Source organism: Balaenoptera borealis, assembly GCF_965194805.1.
Source record: "Balaenoptera borealis genome assembly, chromosome: 17".
NCBI classification, from domain to species: domain Eukaryota; kingdom Metazoa; phylum Chordata; class Mammalia; order Artiodactyla; family Balaenopteridae; genus Balaenoptera; species Balaenoptera borealis.
Window position 1 is genome coordinate 60033163 of NC_138876.1, and position 22090 is coordinate 60055252.

At 39.1% G+C, this 22090-nt stretch overlaps 2 protein-coding genes across 7 annotated transcripts in view; both read left to right on the forward strand.

The window, feature by feature from the left end:
* The window catches only part of TPD52 (tumor protein D52), a 123475-nt gene extending 104369 nt beyond the window's left edge, over window positions 1-19106 (forward strand). For 2 of the 3 annotated variants that reach the window (XM_082363634.1, XM_082363633.1), the window contains exons 4-6: window positions 1148-1249; window positions 12029-12077; window positions 15736-19106. In XM_082363634.1, the coding sequence (XP_082219760.1) occupies window positions 1148-1249; window positions 12029-12077; window positions 15736-15855 (271 nt within the window). In that variant the 3' untranslated portion in view covers window positions 15856-19106. Of the gene's footprint in view, window positions 1-1147; window positions 1250-9942; window positions 9985-12028; window positions 12078-15735 lie in introns of all 3 variants that reach the window. The other variant, XM_082363635.1, reaches the window with a different exon arrangement.
* A 370-nt stretch (window positions 19107-19476) lies between these two features.
* The window catches only part of MRPS28 (mitochondrial ribosomal protein S28), a 102388-nt gene continuing 99774 nt past the window's right edge, over window positions 19477-22090 (forward strand). Inside the window, exon 1 of one of the 4 annotated variants that reach the window (XM_082363641.1) lies at window positions 19477-21857. In XM_082363641.1, coding sequence (XP_082219767.1) covers window positions 21642-21857 — 216 coding nt within the window. In that variant the 5' untranslated portion in view covers window positions 19477-21641. The remainder of the gene's footprint in view (window positions 21858-22090) is intronic. The other 3 variants (XM_082363643.1, XM_082363640.1, XM_082363642.1) reach the window with 3 other exon arrangements.

The window sequence follows — 22090 nt, forward strand, 5'->3', positions numbered from 1 at the left end:
GAGCCAGTCTTTTTTTTTTTTTAACCCTGTTCTATACATACCATAAGACTCTCAGGTCACCGTCTGTGATGTGTGCTGGTGGCAGAGGACCACCCCTTAATCTTTTGGTCTTTTTGGTCACACAGTTTTGATACGACATTGTCATGATGCAGTTTTGTTTCCCGGCACAAGGAGGAACAGGCTTGTAGTAACAGTCTCTGAACTGTGTTCTCTGTTCAGTCCCATCTGCCGAGCTGGTGACCAGCAGCGGTGAGGCTGACTGCGTCCTGACGTGACAGCACGAGGGTGACCACCTCCACTTTCTACCCATATAAGTAGGCAGTGGGAAACATGTAGGACACCATTCTCTGTATCATCATAAACTGGGTTGTTTTTTTTTTTTAGTATTTGATCTTGACGGGGTAAGTAAAAATGCCTGAGCATTCCTTTCTACAGTGTGGGGATCTTAACCTCTTTGGTGCAAGTACCATATTCTCTCGTTTTTGTTTTAGTTTTTCCCTTCACTAATCCCTGTGTAGATGGGAGGAGGGAGATGGTAAATTATACCTTTGTGCTATAGCAAATATCCCACTCAAGTCATTTGAAGTATTGTACCTTTTACGTACCCCGTTGAGAATACACTGGTCCTTATTTGGTAGCTCAACAGATATGCAAAATTGAAAAAAAATCTTTATGCCCCCAAAATTGATTTGGATAATAAGAAGTACCCATGGGTCCTACCTTGCTTCTGGCCCCTTTTTAGGAGATAAAGTTGTGAAAGACATGTGAGGAATTTGATTTCATTTTTGTTTTATTTGGCTTAAGTGGAAAAGGGAAAAAATAAAGAGATATAATCTCATTCAACCTATGGCTCATTTTGATCTTGGCTCCATGACTATTTTTAGCCCTTACCCGGATTTCTTTGGCCCTGCCTTTATAGGCCTCTATCTTTCTGGCTGTCCTAGAGCACTGCAGAAGGTTGTATCTGAAATGATGGTTAAGTAAAAGATGATGTGATCATGCTGACCTGGTGATCGTGAAGAATTTTAGATGTTCTAAATTTTTTTTTTGAGAGTTCTCAAGAGGTGGTCGTCACTGAATTCTAAATAACTGATACTGGAAAGGTTAGCTTACTTTCTTTGCTTTGTCCTTTTATAAATTAATATAGGTACAAGAAGACCTCTGAAACCTTATCTCAGGCTGGACAGAAGGCTTCAGCTGCTTTTTCATCTGTTGGATCAGTCATCACCAAAAAGCTGGAAGATGTAAAGTACGTCCTCATTTTTCCTGGCTTAATTAAGCTGAGGCAAATTAAAATCTGTTATCATGGTTGCGTTTGTTTCCTGCCTGGTTCTGACTGATGCTGGATTCCTCTCTGTTTGAGTGAGGGAGGGCATTCCTTCAAACCAGGACCTGAAATGCTTCCCTAAATTCTTTTAGGCATAGCCTTCAAACTGATCATCTTGTGAATACATTTAAGGTTGTTGAAAAATTCTGGTTGTGAATTTTGTCCTTTTAGTCGTTCTTGATCACACCGGGTAAGTATGTGTTTGCAAACCTGTGGTTGTGGGCGGAGCCTCGTGTCTGATGGGGATGAGTCCGGGAGCACCGAGTCCTGCCTTCACTTCTGGGAGGTACATCTTTATCCCATGGTGTGCTTACAACATGCTCGTTTGTGCAGCATTGCTTTGTACCATTTATGTTCCTGCCGAGGCCCAAATCTTGTTTTGAGCTGTTGCTTTTTATTTTGTATTTATATTTTCAGTGCGTCTGCAGAATTTTCCTGGCCATTTTGGTAAAACCACTTCACAGTGCTTTTGTGTCCACCCATGCCTTGCGCCACCCACCATGTGGATTAAAATAGTGCTGAAAATGACAAATGTGGATTAAATCGTCTGTGCTTCTGTTGGCATGCAAGATTTGTGTTTAAAAAAAAAAAAAAATCCTTCAGATTGCATGACTTTGTGTTTTCCATTTGTGGGGAAAGTAGATTTTACAACCAGAATTTTGTTGGTTGAATAAGTTTGGCTAATTGGTATTATACTTTGTACCAAAAAAACCAAATGACTTGCTCATTGTATTTGGACTATTATCATTTTCAACACAATGTAATAAACAACACAGCTCTCTTAAACCCTTTTGACAGTTATATATACTTCTCTTAGGTGCTCTCTTTTCTTTCTGTGCTGACTCGATTGTGTAGCCCTTTAGAATTACCTTACACAACTTTTAAAAAGTAGGTTATTTAATTGTTTTAGATTTACCAGAACTTCCTTTCTTTTTTAATGCTTACTCTGGCTTCTTGCAGATTGCAAGCCTTTTCACATTCCTTTAGGTAAGGAGAGTTTGAACCATCACCGCAGCCTAGCTCTCGTTTAAGACAAGTGTGCTTACTTTATGATGCCACATTGGATGGCTGTGTTTGTCTACTACGTAATTTTCTTGCCTTTTGGAATATCTTTTCTCTGGTGCATTCCTATTTTCAAGGGAGGGTTTCTTGTATACCATGGGTAATGGATACATTAAAAGAAGAATAATTTGACACTGTGGTTCAAAGGGATATGGAAATGATTTTGACATTTTCCTTTTTTTTTTTTGGTAAAAAGAAGCAGCTTTACCATGGCATGCAGAATTCCTCCCTTTTAATGTCTGACTTTGTTTGTTTGTTTTTGATGCTTTAATTTCTTTGGTGCCTTTGTCAGGATGTTGGAATCTTCCTTCACCTGGGTCCCATTATGCAGTTGTAATAGACAGCATATGTACTGTCTCACAATGTTAGTGTTCTGTCCTGTACAGGTTACTCTGAAATTTTTTTTATTGCAGTAAAATATGCCTAAGATAAAATATACCATGACTCAGCACTTTTTAGTACTTGTTTTATTAGCTTATAGTGTTTACTATTTTATTATTTCTTTACACTGGTTGTATTCTATAATTATGCACACAAGAACATTTCATGGTTGCAAAAGGAAAAATAAAGTATATTAGGCCAAAAAAGAAAGTACATTAAAAAGATGTCAGCCCAAACCATGCCTTGTAGAAGGAATCTTTGTGATACTGAGCAAACCTCTCCTCTCTCTCCCATACAGACTCTCTGAGTATCCAGTTAGTAGTCAGAGAAAACTAAGGTGGAGGAAGGTCTTTTGAATGGAAGCAGGAAGGATAATAATACTAGTCTCCATCTCTGTTCCTATTAATGTGAATTGTCTTCTCAAGTGGTCACTTGCTGTGGCCTAGCATTGTGCCTTCTTAAGTAATCACATAGGTACTTATAGCTGAGGCTCTCTCTTAATGACACTGAGCCCTGAAAGTCAGAGTAAATCATGGGGATAAACAAACTCTAAGTGTTGAACTATTTTTTGAAATATTTATTTATTTATTTATTTATTTATTTGGTTGTACTGGGTCTTAGTTGCGGCAGGTGGGCTCCTTAGTTGTGGCTCACAGGCTCCTTAGTTGCGGCTCTCCAGATCCTTAGTTGTGGCAAGCGGGCTCCCCAGTTGTGGCATGTGAACTCTTAGTTGCGGCATGCATGTGGGATCTAGTTCCCTGACCAGGGATTGAACCTGGGTCCTCTGCATTGGGAGCACGGAGTCTTATCCACTGCACCACCAGGGAAGTCCCTAAGTGTTGAACTATTTAAAGTTTAAAATTGTGCTAAAAAACCCAAGAAATCAGTGATAGGAATTGATTCTGTATCTTTGGTGTTCAATTGAAAATGGCCTAAGTGCTTTAGGAAACTGTTAACGACAGTTTTATCTAAAGTTATTTGAGTTGTGTGAGGATGTATTCACTAACATAATCCATTCTGCTAACATTAAGGTGCCTATCGTGGACAGGTCTAAAGGATGTAACCTAGACCAGACACGGTTCTTGTTCAGAAAGAGCTTGAAATCTTTGAGTGGATGGAGTGGGGGAGGGAAGTAGGGCCTGGGAATGAGTTAAGAATGGAAGAGCCCTGTTAATACCTGATTATAAAACAATGTTAGATGTAAACAAAAATATAAAACTTTGTAAGTGCTGTTGAGGAATGATATTTTCTGTACCTTTGAGAAGATTAAGCAGATGTACATAAGTATGGCTCAGTATATTCTGTCTTTTTAATTCACCAGAAATAAATTGAGTTGGGCGGCTCTCTTCTAGCTGCTTACACAGTCACTTTTTTTCATTTCATTTAAAAAATGCAATTGAGATTATACGCTACCATTTTCAGTCTGGTTGTTAATGAATAATATATTGCGTATCAATACATGTAGGTTAAAGTAAGGCTTTATATTGTAATTTGGAAATGGGAGATATAAGGTTATCTTTTGAGAACTAAATTTTGGAATTATTTCTTACAGATTAAAAGTTGGGTAAAGTCACTTTAAAAAATCATTTCTAGATCAAGATGTCCTGATTGTAATCTGATTTAATGGGTTCATATGTAATAGAAAGTATATGGAAACATATAATAGAAGTATATAAAAGCATATACAATAGAAAACATAAGGAAAACCCACATCTTTTAGATGAGTGAGTCACAGAGGCAAACACTGGCCACGTGCCCCCAAGAGCTGTGCAAGGAGGGGAGCTTGGGCAGCAGATTTGAGCGTTTCCATCCCAGCAGCAAGGCCTTTCCTCCCATGGAGATGGACGCAGGGGGCCCCTTTTTGCAAGTGCTTGAATTAGTTGGGTAATCTTGTTAACTACCCTTTGTTCCGAGTCCATACTAACCCAGCAGACTTGTGGCAGTGATTTCGCTCTCTGCTGGAACTGCGGATATTTTGCTGACTTGAATAGTGTCATCAACAGTTTTAATTGTACTACATTATCAATTAATAAGTTAGCACTTGGGATATAGATATTTGCCGTATGCCTTGGGTGGGTGAGTAAGGAAGAGGAAGAGGAAGGGAGGGTAGGGGAGAAGGGGAGAGAGAGGGGGAGAGAGAAGGAGGGAGAGGGAGAGACAGAGACAGAGATAGAGATGTCTGTTTTTGACGCCCTGACAATTAGGTGTCAGCGGCAGGGAGACCAAAGGAGGCCCTTTGGGGACAGACAGCTTTTCCCCAGGTGGTGTGTTCATAGTCACTCCTCTCCTGTTGGCTTGTTTTCTACACATACATGGCAAACGTTGACTCATGCCTTTACTTTTTTTGAGAGAAACTTTAAAAGAGCCTTCTCATTTCACTTGGTGCCAGTGTAAACCTCAATTTTCATGTTATTAATAGCATGCTCTAATACTTCAGTAGCCTCATTAGTCAAATATTTCTGATATACTTAGGAGGAAATGTAATTAACTTTGCCTTTATCTTCAAAGGAAATTTCTCCTTTTGACATGTGTGTTTCTTCGTGTAAACCTCTAGATTTTTTTTGTTGTTGTTGGTTTCAGACTCATTAAAGTCATTCCAGATTCCATTTTGCTGAAAATGTCTACCACTTAATAGGAAAAGAAATGACCTCTTTTCTCTTGTTGTAATAGAGTACCTTTTGATTTGAATTTGAAAAGCTTTAATGAACTTTTCTACCTTTCATGCCCATGTTTCCTAATTTTAGTTACTGCAATTATTTATTCATTCTTTCATTCAAAAGTATTTATTGAATGACAGCTTTGTGCCAGGCACTGTTCTAGACTCTAGAGTTCAAGTTACCAACCAAAATAATAGCTGGGTGAAATTTGAAAGCTTTAAAGAAAATAATATAAAATGAAATAAATATTAATGTGTGTTTCAGTTAAAGCCATCCGTAACAATAATAATGGTGAACTGTGTTTCAGGCATGACTATGTATAGCAGGTGCTATTATTTTTCTGATTTTACAGATGAGGAAAACTGAGACACAGAGAGGTTAAGTGACTTCCTCAAAGTCATATAGCGACGTGGCTGAAGGCCAGGACTTGAACCCAGGCACACCCGGGTTCAGGAGCCTGCACTACCCTCTGCATTGTTCTGCCTCCCCAGAGCAATGATAGTTTAAGACTTAGGCCCTACAGGCACTGTCCAGAAGTTCCTTTGGTTCATCACCTATGATCAAGAGATTATTTTGAGGGCAAAAGGGAATAGTAATACACAGATAAGCTTTCAGACATGTTGGCCATTAACTCTTCTTTCTCTATCTTCTGTTTACTACTTCCTTCCTTCTTCTTTTCCCTCTACCCCTCCCCCTTTATTATTATTAGGTATGAAAAGATCAAACACTTATGTAAGAAACAAGGAAACTTTAAAAAATCAATTCAGCTTTTTAGAAGAATAACTTTTCCAAAGTAAGAGTAAATATTAGATTGCGAAGTACTTTGTGTTTTCTGAGTGAGAATCAGGTTGCCCTCTTTGATTTTTTTTCTCAGTGTTTTGAGGAACCCAGACTTACATTCCTACTTTGATTATAGGTTACTATCTTTGAGGGCCAAAATCAAACTGGAAAAAGTTTTCATAAAGTTTGCTTTATAAATGCTAACTAATCCTCACGATATATCTATTAGAGACAATTCTGGTCCAGTAGCAACATGGCTTTGTGCTTTTGAAGTTTTCCATATTATGTTTAAACTTCATAGATGATAACAAATCCTCACAATATATCTGTTAGAGACAGTTCTGGTCCAGCAGCAACGTGGCTTTGTGCTTTTGAAGTTTTCCGTATTATATTTAAACTTCAGTGATATTGGAGATGATGTGTAAGTTGAGGCAAGTTGAAGCTTGTGTAACCTTCCATAGAGAAGCTAGAAATGCAAGGACAGCTGCCCAATTGTTAGATTACAGACTAGCCACCAACAAAGTGGAATTTCATTTAAATAGGGATTGTAGAGAAGTTCAGATAACTGGGTGGACTTGAAATTGATATGTACTCCTTGTTCTTCCTGCTGTAATGGCTACCTCAAAAGTGGGAACACCTTGACTTTGTATTAATTTAATTGATTTCATTCTCTGTTCAGTGGGTGTATTTTTAATCTTTTCTTATTGTGAAATGTAAAACATACGGAAATTCAACTCAGCAATTTATCACAAAATAAACACCTTATTGTAATCATTTCCTTGCTTTTTCCTATACATTCCCATTTAAACGTATTTAGTGGATGTATCCTTCATGGTACTCAAATATTTAAATTCTTTCTTTGCCTTAACTGCTAATTGAAACACAACACCAGCAAGGATGATTTTGTCATGATCCTGTAAAGACCCTAAAGGCCTTTACAAGAGATGCTGCACTGTTTCTTAGAATTCTCAAAGTGTTCATTTTTAACATTAAGTCATATTATAAACATCATTGGCACCTTCTAGGTACTTAATAACTTAAAGGCCCCAAATTATCATTTCTATCTTGGTTTTCTTGAAAGTGTATTGGTATTCCTTTCCTATGGTAATACTGTAAAAACAAAATATTTTAAAAAATTGTCTGTATTTCCAACATTATTGAGTGTCTTCTCCTGACTGTTTACCCTGTTTGGCAGTTTCCCCCATTCTCCTGATATCCCCTTGCACTGACGCTCCACCAACCGTCCTTCTCCTACCTAATGCAGGGAAGATCCCTTGATGAGCCATGCATAAGCTCTCCACTGTCTTCTTGTGTTAATTCTCCATCCCCTGATAATTCCATGTGACTTCGTGACTTTTACAATTCAGTTTTTCAGCTTTTATGACCTCAGGACTTGTTTCTTATGTAGGATAATCCTGAATTAATTTGTGTGCTGGATGTGGAATTGATAGTCAACTTGATGCATCTACAATTCACTTTTATGATCATTCTTTTCACTCTGCCTTTGCCCTAGTCCCTTTTAACTAGTTTGTAGGCTGTTTAAAGGGTCACAGTATCCACAATTGGCCATTGGAGGAAATGATCTTTTACATAGGTGCTTAGGGAGAATCAGTGACTAGAATTAACTGTGCGTTTCTGAGATTTATACTTGCTTTATCCACCCATTTCCTCATTTTGTTGATTCTGTTGAATTCAATGTGTGAGTCCTATGGACAAATAATTTATCACATGTTCAGCCATTAAGCACCTTCTTTTGCCAGAATTTGGTAATTTCTGCCAAAATGTCCTAGCAAAGTCTTTTGGTTAGGAAGAACAGAAAACTATGTGACTTCGCTCACCTGAAAAGTGTACGTGTTGCATAGAATGAAAGTTCTTTTGGAATCCAAGGAGAAGAAAGGAAGCAAGCCCAGGCCCCACCCAGACTAGTCCAGCTCATTGAAAAGCTGTTAGAAATCAAGGTAGCTTCTAGAACCCAAAAAAACCAAGAAACCCATTCCTCTACCACCTGAGCCCTCTTCCCTGAATGGTCATCTCTCCTTCATTTCCTCTACCTCTCTCTGTGCTTATATGCAATTCTTTCTTTGGGAATTGGTTTCCTCTGCATTCTTGAAGCTTGTACCTGGTCCCCCCCAAATGTCTTCCTCAACATCGAAGACTACATGACTTTCTGCTTCAAGTACCTACCAATGACTGACCAGTGGCTTAGTGTTCTAATTACAAAATCCCAGGATAGGAATCTTAATTATCTCAAATCAAATTTTTTTTTAAATTTGGTCTAAACAATTTTTAAATTACCAGGAGGTTAGCTCTGGTGGGTGGAACTCTACTGATCCAGTTATTATATTGGTGATGGTGGAAGGTGGCTTTGGGAATGTGACTTACAGAGGCAGCTTTTTCAGAAGGGTCCAAGGAAGGGCAGGTAGCTTTTGGAGTTCTGGTATTGTAAACTAAGAAAGGTGATTTTTATTAACCTCTGTCTTTAAAATATGGATCCAGCACACTGCAAGAAATCAAGCAGGAAAAGAATTAGCAAATTCCTCCCAGAATATAGTCTTATGTCCAAGGTATCTACCACTGTGATAGGAAGAGAGAATGCTGAGCTACAATGGATCTTTTCCTGTATTGTGTACAACATTAAGGACGAAGATGTCCTAATATTTTACTGATTATTTGTACGAGCTGTCAGCTTCTTTTGATTCATATCAAGATCATACTCCATACTAATGCAGAACTAGATTTGAGGAGCTACATTGAGACACATTGTCATTTGTGACAACGGAATCTTGGAGAAAACTAAATCATAAACACACACAGTATTTAAATATAATTGGGAATTGATACCTTGGACTGTCCAGCTTACCCCAAAATGCTGTGTCAGTGGTCAAAATGCTAATAAGCATGTTAACAGTATCAGCAGGGTACATACAGTGACTTAGTGAGCCCAAGAATTGAGGTACTTTCATCTTGTGAGGTGGTCTCAATGGGAGATGGCTGGAGGTAGATAACCTTGAACCCGAATGGTCAGTGAACTGCTTTGCCCTTGAATAAAAAGCTGGTCCTGGTAAAACAGGGGATCAAATGTTATTTGAATGACCTATAAGGACATTTAGTTTGAGATGAAGTACAGGTGTCTCTTACTAGAAAACTGGTTATGACTACCACTAAGAAGTGATACGTAATTTTAAAGTCACTTGAAGTTGTCAAATAGTGACTTTGAAACCTTCCTGTTCTGGTAACAAGTATGTGGGAGAAAAACGACTGCAGGAGCCCTTCAGTGGTCTCTCTTGTGTGTGTGTGTGTGTGTGTGTGTGTGTGTGTGTGTGTATACCTGTATGTGTGTGCTTCATTTTTTGAGGGGAGGTGGTGAACATTGGATTAGGAGTCTTAAAGACCCAAGTTCCATTCACGATTGTGCTGTGACCTGTAAATTATTAACTTTTGAGCCTTGATGCTAGATTCATTACAGATACTGGTGAAAGCACTCGACAATTTTCAAAGTGCTGTAAGAATGCAAAGTTTATCATTAGCTCTATTAACTGCTAGAATTAAATTGGCTCATGAATAAAAGTAAATTATGTTGAAATAATTGTGATCCCCTCCACCTTAAAAAGCAGGTAATTCTTCATGGTGCCAGAAGAACAAGCTCCTAGAAAACTAAGTTTTGTTTGCCTTTTATAATGTCTAATCACCACTTTACTAACTCCATTTCTATCTCTTTTTAATGCTGCCTCTTAGTATACGCTCCATTCAACACTCAATTAGCATGCCTGCTATGAGGTAAAGTATATTTTTACAAAATGAAGTTGGTCTGATGTTTTCTTATTTTTTTATCTTAGATGTTTAAATTGAACTGTTCTGAAGTAGGAGCTAGAATTCTACTCTAAACAAGCTGTGAAAACTGTCACCAGTTTTCAGTTGCTCTTCCTAACAATGTTAGGTTGGTGTAAGGAATCCATTAAATGTTTGCGATTAGAAAAAGGAATTATTATTTCTTCTTTGTTTTGTAAACCTGTTAAATTGTTTCATATCTGGAATCTGTTTAATTAAAAAAAAGTGAACAGTGCTCATCTAATCAACCTTCTGTTTTCATGGATGTAGGTGTCCCACCTCCTCCATCTGCATTAGCTTTAGTTACAATCCCCTTTTCTTTCTTTTCTTTTTTTTTTTAATTAATTAATTTTAAAAATTTTAGTTTTGACTGCGTTGGGTCTTCGTTGCTGTGCGCACGCTTTCTCTAGTTGCAGCGAGCGGGGGCTACTCTTCATTGCGGTGCACGGGCTTCTCATTACGGTGGCTTCCCTTGTTGTGGAGCGCGGGCTCTAGGCACGCGGGCTTCAGTAGTTGTGGCGCGCGGGCTCAGTAGTTGTGGCTCACGGGCTGTAGAGCGCAGGCTCAGTAGTTGTGGTGCACGGGCTTCTCATTACGGTGGCTTCTCTTGTTGCGGAGCATGGGCTCTAGGCACGCGGGCTTCAGTAGTTGTGGCACGCAGGCTCAGTAGTTGTGGCTCACGGGCTCCAGGGTACAGGCTCAGTAGCTGTGGCGCACGGGCTTGGTTGCTCCACGGCATGTGGGATCTTCCCAGACTAGGGCTCGAACCTGTGTCCCCTGCATTGGCAGGCGGATTCCTAACCACTGAGCCACCAGGCAAGCCCCCCTTTTCTTTCATCCTCCCCATTTCTACTTCCCTCATCCCACTGTGACATTTGGAGCCAACTGTGATCTGATTCTAGTGTCCTCTTTCATCAGTAAGCACTTGCAAGTGGCACATTCTGTGACCTCACCTGACCTCTCTATAGAGGCAGAGGATTTTTAATACATGCTTGGCTTAAACTTTTGTGTACCTCAGAGCTACCTGGAGGGCTTATTAAATGCCTCTGCCTAGCAGGCCCACATTGAGTTTCTGACTCTGTAGGCCTGGGGTGGCTGAGAATTTGCTTTGCTAACAACTTCCAAAGAGCTACTGATGCAGCTGGTCTGGGGACCACACTTTGGGACCGATTGCCCATCCCCACGATGGGAAGGAGGACACCCCTTGTTCCCTTCTTCTCCTTTTTCACCATGGTAGTAGGAAGGATACTGGAGGTCAGGTGGATAGTATAAAAGCTTTGGAAACCCAGGTGGGAGCGACACAGGTGCTGTGATCCTCCTTAATTCATATGGATGAATGTGAAGTCACAGGAGAGGCTTCCCGTGGGCTCAGAGAGCTTCTGTCAGTTGGGGCAGCTTTATGAAGTGGCCAAAGCCACATTTCTGTGCTCCTCCCTTCCTTTTGGTCTCTCCTTTCCCTGTCTGTTATGCTGCTCCTGGGAACCAGATCCCTGGTATGGAACCTTCTATGGTTTGCTTGTCCTGCTTAGGTGATGTGGGTTCATGTAGAAATCTTGCCAGGCAACATGTGAATTTAAACATGAGTTCTAGAGTGTAGCACCTTAACCAGAATCAGACTGATCTAACAGTGGCATTTTCTTATACCGTGACAAGTTGGTTGGGAGAGTGACAGACTCAACGTTGTACCTGACTTTGTTCTGTCTCTTCACACATGTACTTGACTCTATCTATATGTCTAAGACTGGTTCTGTTCAAGGAATCGAAACATCGTTGTAGAAATCTTAGAACAAAATCGATAATCTCACATAATAAAACATGTTTGTACGTATGCCTGCACATCTATGGAACAGGTGTCACATATGGTGTATGTGTTCTTTTGCTGATTGAGAATAATGGTGAAGAGGAATACAGTGAACTAATAATGTTTTCAAAATTGTTGGCTTTTTTGTTCAGTGTTTGTAATTTACTATTTGTTTTTCTTTTCTCTCCATAGAAACTCCCCAACATTCAAATCGTTTGAGGAAAAGGTTGAAAACTTAAAGGCAAGTAGAGAAATGAACAGGGTCTTTTGTGTTATCTTGTTTGGTGCCTTAACTTTCTTTGGTGCGGGTAAATTATTCAAATTAGTATTTCCTTCTAAAAATAGTTAAAGAACTTCAATAACTTTCTTTACATTATTAATGGATATTTAAGATGATGTATACTCTTTTAATCAATTTTTTTGAGTGTATATTGTAGCATGGCCAGCATAAGTGCTGAAAAGAAATGTATAATTTTAAAAAACAGTAGTACTTTAGAAGTTTGTGCTGCTTTTTGCATTATTCAAATACTTTTGTAATTGGACAAAATTTAATATAACTCTTATTGTGAAAAATTAAAAACAATATAGAAAAGTACAAAAAATAAAACACAAAAAAGTGGTCCTACGACCCAGAGACAGTGATGTTTTAGGACTATGCTGTTACACTTTAAAAAAGAATTAACCAAGAACCTGCTGTATTAAAAAATAAAATAAAATTAAATTTAAAAATTAAAAAAAAAAGAATTAACCATAAATCATAAACATGTTTCTGTATCATTATTCTTCTTCAATATTATGTTCAGTGGCTGCTTCCATAGCCTTATAATGGATATTGTTTGTTCAATCCTTAATTATTGGACATTTTTATTATTATGATGATGCCATGGTGATCATCATTGATAATTCATTGTTTTATTTTTTGATTGCTTTGATATTGGTGAAGGTGGACATTTTCCCATAATAATCAGCTTTATTAATTTGTAAATTGTATTATCTTCAAGATTATATTCAAAACTATAAAATCATCAAGGATCACAAGTGACCAAAAATGTTGTTTTGTTCCCATCCACTGCCCAGCCTCCTCTACAGAGAAGTGCAAAGCCCATATGGTCATTTCTTCCTAAACAAATTCTGGTAGTTACTGTGGATATTTTCTAAGGGTTAAAACTAATATCTTAAAATGTTTTATATAAATCAGCTTTAAAATATTCATATTTTGTCTTTTAGAATTGTAATTGAGTCACTTGCTTTTAAATATGTCTTTTTAAAATTACAGAATCAGGGTATGCTTACAGAAAGAAAACCAAACACTGTATCATGATCTGAATCCTTTTTTCTTGCGCATACAAATGCTACTACCCACCTTTTCTGTTTCTACGTGAATGTATAAATGTTTTTCAAAAAGGAATCACACTGTACAAACAGTCCTACAGCTTGTTCGTTCAACCCCCCTAGCACGCATGCTCTAATGAACCCACAAACGCAGGCCCCTGTTCTTTTTGCTCACTGATGCTTCTCCAGGGCCTAGAGTAGTCCTTGGCATATCACAGCTACTTAATACATGTTTGATGAGCAAAAAATACATCATAGTCATTCTTTTAGGTCAGTACCAGAGGCCTGCTTTATCCTCATTAATGCCTAGTCAGGTGTTTGAAAAGAAACTGTACGTTGCAAGAAGTCAAGGTTTTACTCTAATTCAGTTCTCAATGTTTTAGGAATATCATAGCCTCTCCTTGAAATCTACCCTGAACATTAGTTTTTTAAATGACTAGCTGGAAAACCAGGAAAGCCTCAGTTCTTTTGACACTGAAGAAGAGGAGAAACTTCCAGGTCATTTACTGTGTACTTTCCTCCTGAGTATATTCAGACTCTCTAAATTGTAGTGTGATTTTTTAAATATGACTAGGCACCATTCAAATAAAAATGTATTTTTTTAATAGTATAGTGTATTAGACAAATATCACCAAGGAAGCTGTAAAATATAATTGTGTGCTTGGGATGCAGTTTTTCTAACTTACATTGATATTCAGTTAAACATCGGGTCTACATGTACTTACATTTAGATTTTGGATCAAGTCATTAACTGTGATTATTGAGCATTTGCCGTGTGCCGGGAGATGAGTATTGGGCACTGGAAATACCATGGTGAGCAATAGAGACACAGACCCTTTCTAAAGGTGTTTAGACAATTAAATGGCCAATGAAAATAAACACAGGGTAAGGTGCTATGACAGTGGAAGTCAAGGTTGCAGTGAGGATCAGTAATGGGAATTTCTGTCATGCTTGGCAGGAGGGAAGGTCAGAGCAGGCTTCTCAGAGGATGCAGTAATGTAAATGGAAACCAAACCTTTAGGTTGAGGGGAATGTTTGAAGCTTTGGGGCCCCTTTGAGGAACACCAGGAACTTTGCTGTGCTGTGGGGTATTGAGCAGGAGATGGAGCTAGAGAGATGGGTGGGCCACGTTAAGGAAAGTGTGGGAAGCCATTGAAAGATTTTAAACAACCCGAGTTGCGCATTCTGTGCATTTTAGAAAGATCACTGTCTGCCCTGCAGAGCTAAGTGGAGAGAGACTGGAGAAGGAGACAAGGTGGGAGGGAGGCATTGTAATCCAGGCGAAAGATGTCGGTGTGGTGAGTTGAGCTAGTGCCAGTGGGACAGAGTCGAGAGATATTTAGACTTTACAAGTGACAGAGAAAAAAGTTAGTGATCGATTGGATGTGGAACAACACAGGGAAGGACCAAGGATAACTCCAGGAGTCTGACTGGGAGTTACTACTGACATTCATGGTCTTAGAATAGAGAAGGGACCAGTTGTGGGGAGGAGTTGTTTTAGACTTGTGAACTGCAAGAGGTCTTAACATTTTCTTGTAATTAAGGAATGTTTTAATAAATTTAATAAATATACAGTGGATACAAGTCATGCACATTTTTCATGCCATTCAAAGATTTTGGATGGGAGGCCAAGAAGAAATGAGAGAGAAAGTTTCAACTAGATTCCGCTTGTTAATGATATCTGTGGCCAGTCAAGACTGAGCTAAGAGCAAGGTCAGATGCAAGCCCACTGTGAGTTGCATCCTTGCATCCTTGATCATTGACTGGTTTCTTAATGGTAGTCAGCTGTCCTGTTGGTCAGTCATGAGATGTAATGGGGGCAGGAGAGGGGGTGACGGTGGGCAGGAAGCATAGATTCATCAATGTCATTAAGGATGTGTAAGGGTTTTGAAAAGCATACAATAGTATACAAATGTGGGGCAGATATATTCATTCAAACAAATGTTTATTGACAAATTTTCAGGCCAGATAACTTGGAGTAGTGCGTCACAAACTATAATGTGTATAGGAAGCACCTGGAGATCTTGTTAAAGCCTGGATTTCAATTCTGCAGACGGAGATGGGGAGGCCAGTCTGAGGTTCCAAATGTCTAACAAGCTCCCCGGTGATGTTGAGTCTCTAGGTCCATGTACCACTCTTTAAGCAGCAAAAGGTTAGAAAGTTTATGCTGTAACTGGGCAACATACATATATTTCTTTCCTTTGTTTTACTCAGTAATATTTCACAAAGTGTTATCCAAATATAGAGAGTTCAGTAGATACTTTAGCATAATAGGCCTTACAAAGTTCTTCAGACAACTTTCCCCGTGAAGAACAATAAGCAGATAGGGGAAAAAAGTGGAGAGGTAGAATTTACCAATTTGAATATTTCAGCACGCAAACTGCATAAGTTTTTCTGTGAAACTGCATGGAACATTACAACAGTACTAAATTCTGTACAAATAATCACTGAGCTCTTAGGCTTCTGATTTATTTGTTCTTCAAAGTAAAATTTGAGTTACTTTATGCAGAGTCAGCGAAGTTTATGTTTCCTAATGTCTCTTCTTTTTGAACTTTTATTTTTAAAAGTCTAAAGTAGGAGGAACCAAGCCTGCTGGTGGTGATTTTGGAGAAGTCTTGAATTCGACTGCAAACGCTAGTTCCACCACCACGGAGCCTCTTCCAGAACAGACACAGGAGAGCCTGTGAGATTCCTACCTTTGTTCTGCTACTCACTGCCAGATGCTGCAAGCGAGATCCAAGCACATCTTGTCAACATTCATTGCCATGAATTTCCACCAGATGTGCTTTTGTTGAGCTTTACATATTCCTTTGACCAAATAGTTTGTGGGTTGAACAATGTAAAAATATCTTAACCTCTATTCCTGGGAAACACCCTTTTATGTGCATTTAAGGCCCTTTATTTAGAAAATATCATTATGAAAACACATATAGTACCTGGAGATCCTCACTAGAATGATCTAAGAAGCTGTGGGTTATCATAATTGCTTTCCTACTTTACAAAATTGCTCTGGATCTGGGATACCAGTTTGATCTTTGTCTTCTATACAATTTTCTTTTTTCCTCTTTGAATCTCTGTATATTTGATTCCTAGGTAAGACCGTTCTTTAAAATTTTCTGTATCCTGGTTATTAAAAGTTTTGGCAAGGTGTTCTTTACCTCCAAGGGAAGAACTACCAGCTACAAAAAATATTTTCGAATAAATATTGTTTTGGTATAAGTTATCGTATATCTTGGGTGTTTGAAGACACCAGACTAAATATTCAATTTATTATAGTTTTATAAGTGACAATATGTACAGACAGTAATTCAAAATCCTAGGCGACTTGAGAGTGGAGCCGTCACATCCTTGTTTATCGGCATCTGTGACAGTAACCATTTCAGTGTCACGGTCATTATGCGTCATGGTTATTGTGCCACTTATAGCTACTTATTTTGCACCAGATTAAAATTTTAGTTTTGGAGTAGATTGTAAGTTAACGTTCTGAATCAAGCATATTGTATTATCAGTAGGTTGAAATATGAACACTGTCCTCAAACGTTCAGTTCAAAAGACTGAAAGATTTTTAGATCTAGGTAGCTGAAAAGTGCTAAAATCAATCACATTAGGGGAAACATTGTTGTCTTCATTTAATTCATTTAGCAGCATTTACAGTAAGAAGCACACATATGACTAATATAACTTGAAAAAATTTTATACTAAGGGGTTGGTGATAACTCCTTAGGATTTAATGCATTAATAAAAATCAACTCATCATTTTCTACTTACTTGTTTTCAGTGTGTTAGAAATTACAAAATGATACGGTAGATATTGCCCCCTGCTTTGAAAACTGAGCGTCAGGGCTGAATGAACCAAAGCCTCTGGAAGTATCTGCATGGAGGCCAAGGTACTCAATTAATACTAACGGCTAGTTACTCATCACCACTATCTTTTCCTTATGCTGTGTATGGTTATGGCCTACAATGTTGTATTTGTTATTTATCAAGTTGTGATTGTTTTATTATTGTTTATGCCAAATGTTAATTGCCAAGCTTGGAGTGACCTAAAGCATTTTTTAAAAGCATGACTAGATTTACTTTGGGATAAATTATCTTATCCAAATCTGAAAAGCTGCAAGTGTTGATTGTTATAAAATATTGATAACATGCTGCCATTCTTGATTGCTGGAGCTTTTGTTAGCACTTCAGATGCAACTGAAACTATGCTCTATTACATGTGAAAAGCTTAATAAATTCTGTACATCAGTAGTATAGGTCTCAATATTTATTATGAGACCAGTGGTCTGGAAACAGCTTGTTGTATTACATAATCAACCGGTATCTATGCTTTAAAAAAAAGGCCATTTTTTACCATCTGCTTTAAATCACTGCTTCATGGTATCAGACTACCATAAATTATTTACTTGAAAAGGCTTTAAGGCAAAGGTTGTTGAAGCATTGTCCTAGAGGAGTCGACATGTAGAAATTTGTCTTTTTACAGAAATATTGTGGTTACTCAACATAGCTGTTAAATTATTTTTTCAACCAATTAGTCTTTCAGTTGTTTTTATCACATCTTCTTTTCATCACATTGTTTCTTGGATGTCCAGCCCTATTGTTGTCTTTTTAACAAAGCAAAATGGAGAAGACGGCAGTTTCTTCAGTTGAGTGAAATATCTTCAAGTCTCCTTACTTTATGAGAGAAATGATAGAAATAGGGTTGGAAGGTGGGATGGGTGTATGTGGGTATTGGTGATGGTTGTAAAAGAAGAAATTGGAGAATCACTTTTCTAGACATCTACCTACACTTAATTTAGAAATGATTTAATCTATTGCAGAGTACTCTGCCTCTTAAAAGCAACAAAACAGTAGGAGGAGGATAAATTTAGAAAAATAAATATCGACTTAGAAATATTATTCCAAGTAGTCTTTGTGGAAGATTCAATATTATGAATTCACAGATATTTAAGCAATTTAGAACACAGTAATTACTAAGAACAGCAGAGAGGGGTCCCGGTCATTCTACTGTGTTTTGTGTTTGACACTGGAAAAACATAGCAACAAGAGTGAAATCTCAGATATTTAAGGATTCAAGAAGTGTGACAGAAGAAAATAATTCCTGAAATTATCCCCTTCTTACAAAGGAACTCCTTAATTTATGGAGTTTGTGGGAAATAAAGCAAGAATTCTTACACCTATGAGGCCAAAGTAATCAACGGAAGAGAGTAGAAACCATTGGATTATCCTAGTAGTAACTCAAACTATTGAAATAGAGAAAAAAACATGTTGAATTTGGACTACTTCTGGATCTGTTAAGGAAGAGATACTACTGTCTATTTTTTTTTTTTGTATAGTATTTGAAAACAATAAAAATTCTATAATTTGGGCATGGGTTCTTTTGTATTACCTATCTGCTGAGGAAAGGGGGTAAATCCATTAATTATACAACTTCTCTCCAGACCCTTCATATCCTGGGTATAGAAAGAACCAGGAGCAGCTGTATGGACTCAGTGTATCAAACAAAAACGCTACATGCTGACTACAAAAAGACATTTGTAAGTGACTATTTGCTGTATTTGTGCCAGAGAGGCTGCATAAGGCCCTATATCAGGATTGCATGTGTTTCTTTATAGCTCTTAAGACCCAGATGAAAAATCAGATTTTTGCCCATAATGGGGAGATGTTTGGCCATTAATTTGTGACTGTCCCATTGTAATTGGATTAATTATAGAGGCCATATTGGTTTATAGTTAATAATAAAGCATTATCACTTTTAAGTAAACCTACAATCCATAGATTTCAATTTCCACTTTCTGATTGTGAAATAAAAATGAACCAGAATCAAAATGAGCCAAAAGAACTTTTAGTTTGTGAGCCCTGAGAGGGCAGGGCCTGCATGTGCCTATCACCTGCCAGGATTTCACTTAAATAAAACGCTACTTGGTGACTTTCACTTTAACCCGCTTCATCTCAATGTGCTTTGAAGTTTTCCCCTTGGTTTCTAGAATTATTTCTTTTCTCATTTTCCAGTTTGACTATTCTCTGGTATTCTCTTCTTCCAACTCCTTAAATGTTATTGCCTATCTCTAGTCATCTTCTACACAATCTCCTTAATGATTGTATTCATCTCTGTGGTTGAAATGACTGTCTTTACAGTAATACTCATATCTTTCCGGTGTATCACTAGCCCTATCTTTATTCCAGGTTTTCATGCATGTTTGAGAGGCATGAACTTCTAAATCACCTTCTGGTCACCTCCACCTAGCCACTAATAGCCACTATTTATTGAGCTTTTAGTAGGTGTTGGGCATTTCACACCCATTTCCTTTAATTCCTCACTCAAGGATGTGGTGCTGTCACCATTTTATAGATGAAATCACAGCCAGCAGACATGGAGCCAGAACTTGAATTATTTTTTTATTCACTTGTCATCTGCCATTACTAATATTTTTAAAAAGCATACTAACAATTTGCAAGCTATATGGGAAAAAAGAAGCTTGTGTTTTTAATAAATCAAGAAGGAAAGTGTGGTTCAAGGCATAGAGCAGGATCAGAAGTGCCATGATGTTGAAATACTGCCATTAGGGTTGTTTTTACAATTGGCACTGATACAGGCAAGGACAGTGTGCAGATTCACTCAGTCCTTCACCCTCTCTCTCATTTGATGATTCTGATGCTCTACCAAAGGCAGAGAACTAGGCATACTTGAAGTCAGTTGATGCAAACTTACTCTTATCCATTAAAAACATCAGGATTTGTCCCCAAATCCGTTACCACAATACTGAAGGAATTTATCATCTGGCTGAGGTAGGACACGAAGATAATATATCTACTGAATTTTAGAGCTGGGATATTAGTAATCCCATTTGTTCTGTAGATGCTGATTTAGTTAAGTTTACAAAACACTTCCTTAAATTTAAGACAGAGGCTAATAACTTGGTTTTACGTGAGGAAACCAAATCAGCAACATTAAATTGGCTTGCCTGCTATCAGTACTGGAGGTCGAACCAGAACTAAGAACACTGGTCAACACTCTTTACAATTTACCACACTTTTTCCTGAAGGGAAACAGAAGTAGCAAAAGCCATAAAAAGTAATGCAAAAATATTTTCGGCAAGACTTCATTAATGGTCAAGGGAAAGAAACGGTTTATGTACCAACAGGGAGAACTCACCTGGAGTAGAATTTATCTTAAGCTCTCCACCGAATTTAAGGACTGCAGAACAGGTGGCTAGTAATAAGTTGTGTGTGATTCATAGTCATGCACCTAAGTCATGCATTCTAAGGTTAGTGCAGTTCTAGGGTTCTCTCTACTGTCTACGCAATTGATGAGAACATCAGAGTTTTAAAATCCACAGTCAAAAGCATTATTGGGAATTCCCTGGTGGTCCAGTGGTTAGGACTCTGCGCTTTCACTGCTGAGGGCATGGGTTCAATCCCTGCTCGGGGAACTAAGACCCCGCAAGCTGCGCAGCGCAGCCAAAAAAAAAAAAAAAAAAAAAGTCTCAGTCAAAAGCATTATTAAATTAGGGGCTGTGGTCATACATAAAAATTCCTTCTGTCCAAGTACTTGCAAATGAGCCGGAAAAGTGCTTGCTACCTCCCTCCAGATAAATAACTGCGCATTAATATAAAAATGCTGGGTAGAAGTTGGGTGGACAGCTTAATTCATGAACACTTCAAGCACGGAGTTAGGCTCGGTTTTGAAGAAGATGGGCAAATTCTGGCAATTAACATGGGACGGGTAGGGAGAAATGCGTGAGAGTGGGCCTCTGGTGGTGTATGTTTTGGCATTACGAAATTCCTTAATTTCCTAGGAGAAGGGATTGTAGCTAAGAGGTGACCAAAAATGTCTCAAGTTAATATTTTTGTAACGTGGATGGGTTGACCACAGGATAGGCGAAGAAAGACAAACTTAGATCCGGGATTTCACAAATGTTTGAGCCCTACCATGTGCCCGCTGTCAGGGATTCAACAGCAAAATTCCTGCCCTCAGAGTTTACAAATCGAGAGAGCAGACGCTAAACAAAATTACTACTAAGTAAACTACGTGGCATCTTGTCTGGGATTCCAATTCTAAATAAGATAGTCAAGGAGAACCTCGCATTTGAGCAAAGACCTGAGGAGCGGTGGCGAGCAGAGAGCCTTGGGGCCATCTGGGGCACACACGCAGGCGGCGGGGCCAGCAAGAGTCGCCTTACCAGAATTTACAGCAGCATGAAGCCCAAAGGGCTCCCGCGAGGGCGAAATTGCTCCGAGTCAAAACCCTTTCCATGCAGAACTTAGCGGGTCGCTGCTAGTAGGGGACTTCTAGCCGCCAAGGATTTAGTCCCCCAATTTTAGCTTAAGTCTCTCAACCCACACTTCTCCCTTACACCGACTAGGCCACGCCCGCCGGTCCGCAGTGCTCCGCAAGTGGGCGGGCCTCTCATTGCTCCGCCCCGTGACCTGCACGTTCGCGGAGAAGCCAAAGGTCAGAGGTTGTGGAGCCGTCATGGCGGCGCTGTGCCGGACCCGTGCCGTGACTGCCGACAGTCATTTTCTGCGAGTGCTTCTCTTCTTTCGGCCCTGTCGAGACGCAGGCACTGAAAGTGGCTCCGGAAGCGAGAGTTCTGATTCCACGGAGCCTAGGCCGCGCCTAGGCGGCTTCGCGAACTCTTTGAAGCGGCACTCAGAACTGCAGCGGAAGGCGGAGCTCGGGCGGATGAGAGTGAGTTGCGGGAGCTAAGCCAGCGACGCGTTGGCGGGCGGGGCCCGCCGTTGTGGGTGGAGCCGGGAGCCGGGACGGAGCCCGGCGTAAGGGGTGGGCCCGGTAAGGTGGGTGGGACCGAGAGGCGGGGCGGGGCCCGGCGTAGGGAGTAGAGGTGGGGGGCGGTGGTGTGGCTTGTCCCATTTGCTGGCTATTTAGAACAGAGCGTGTGGTGGTGTTTTTCCTCCGTTTGT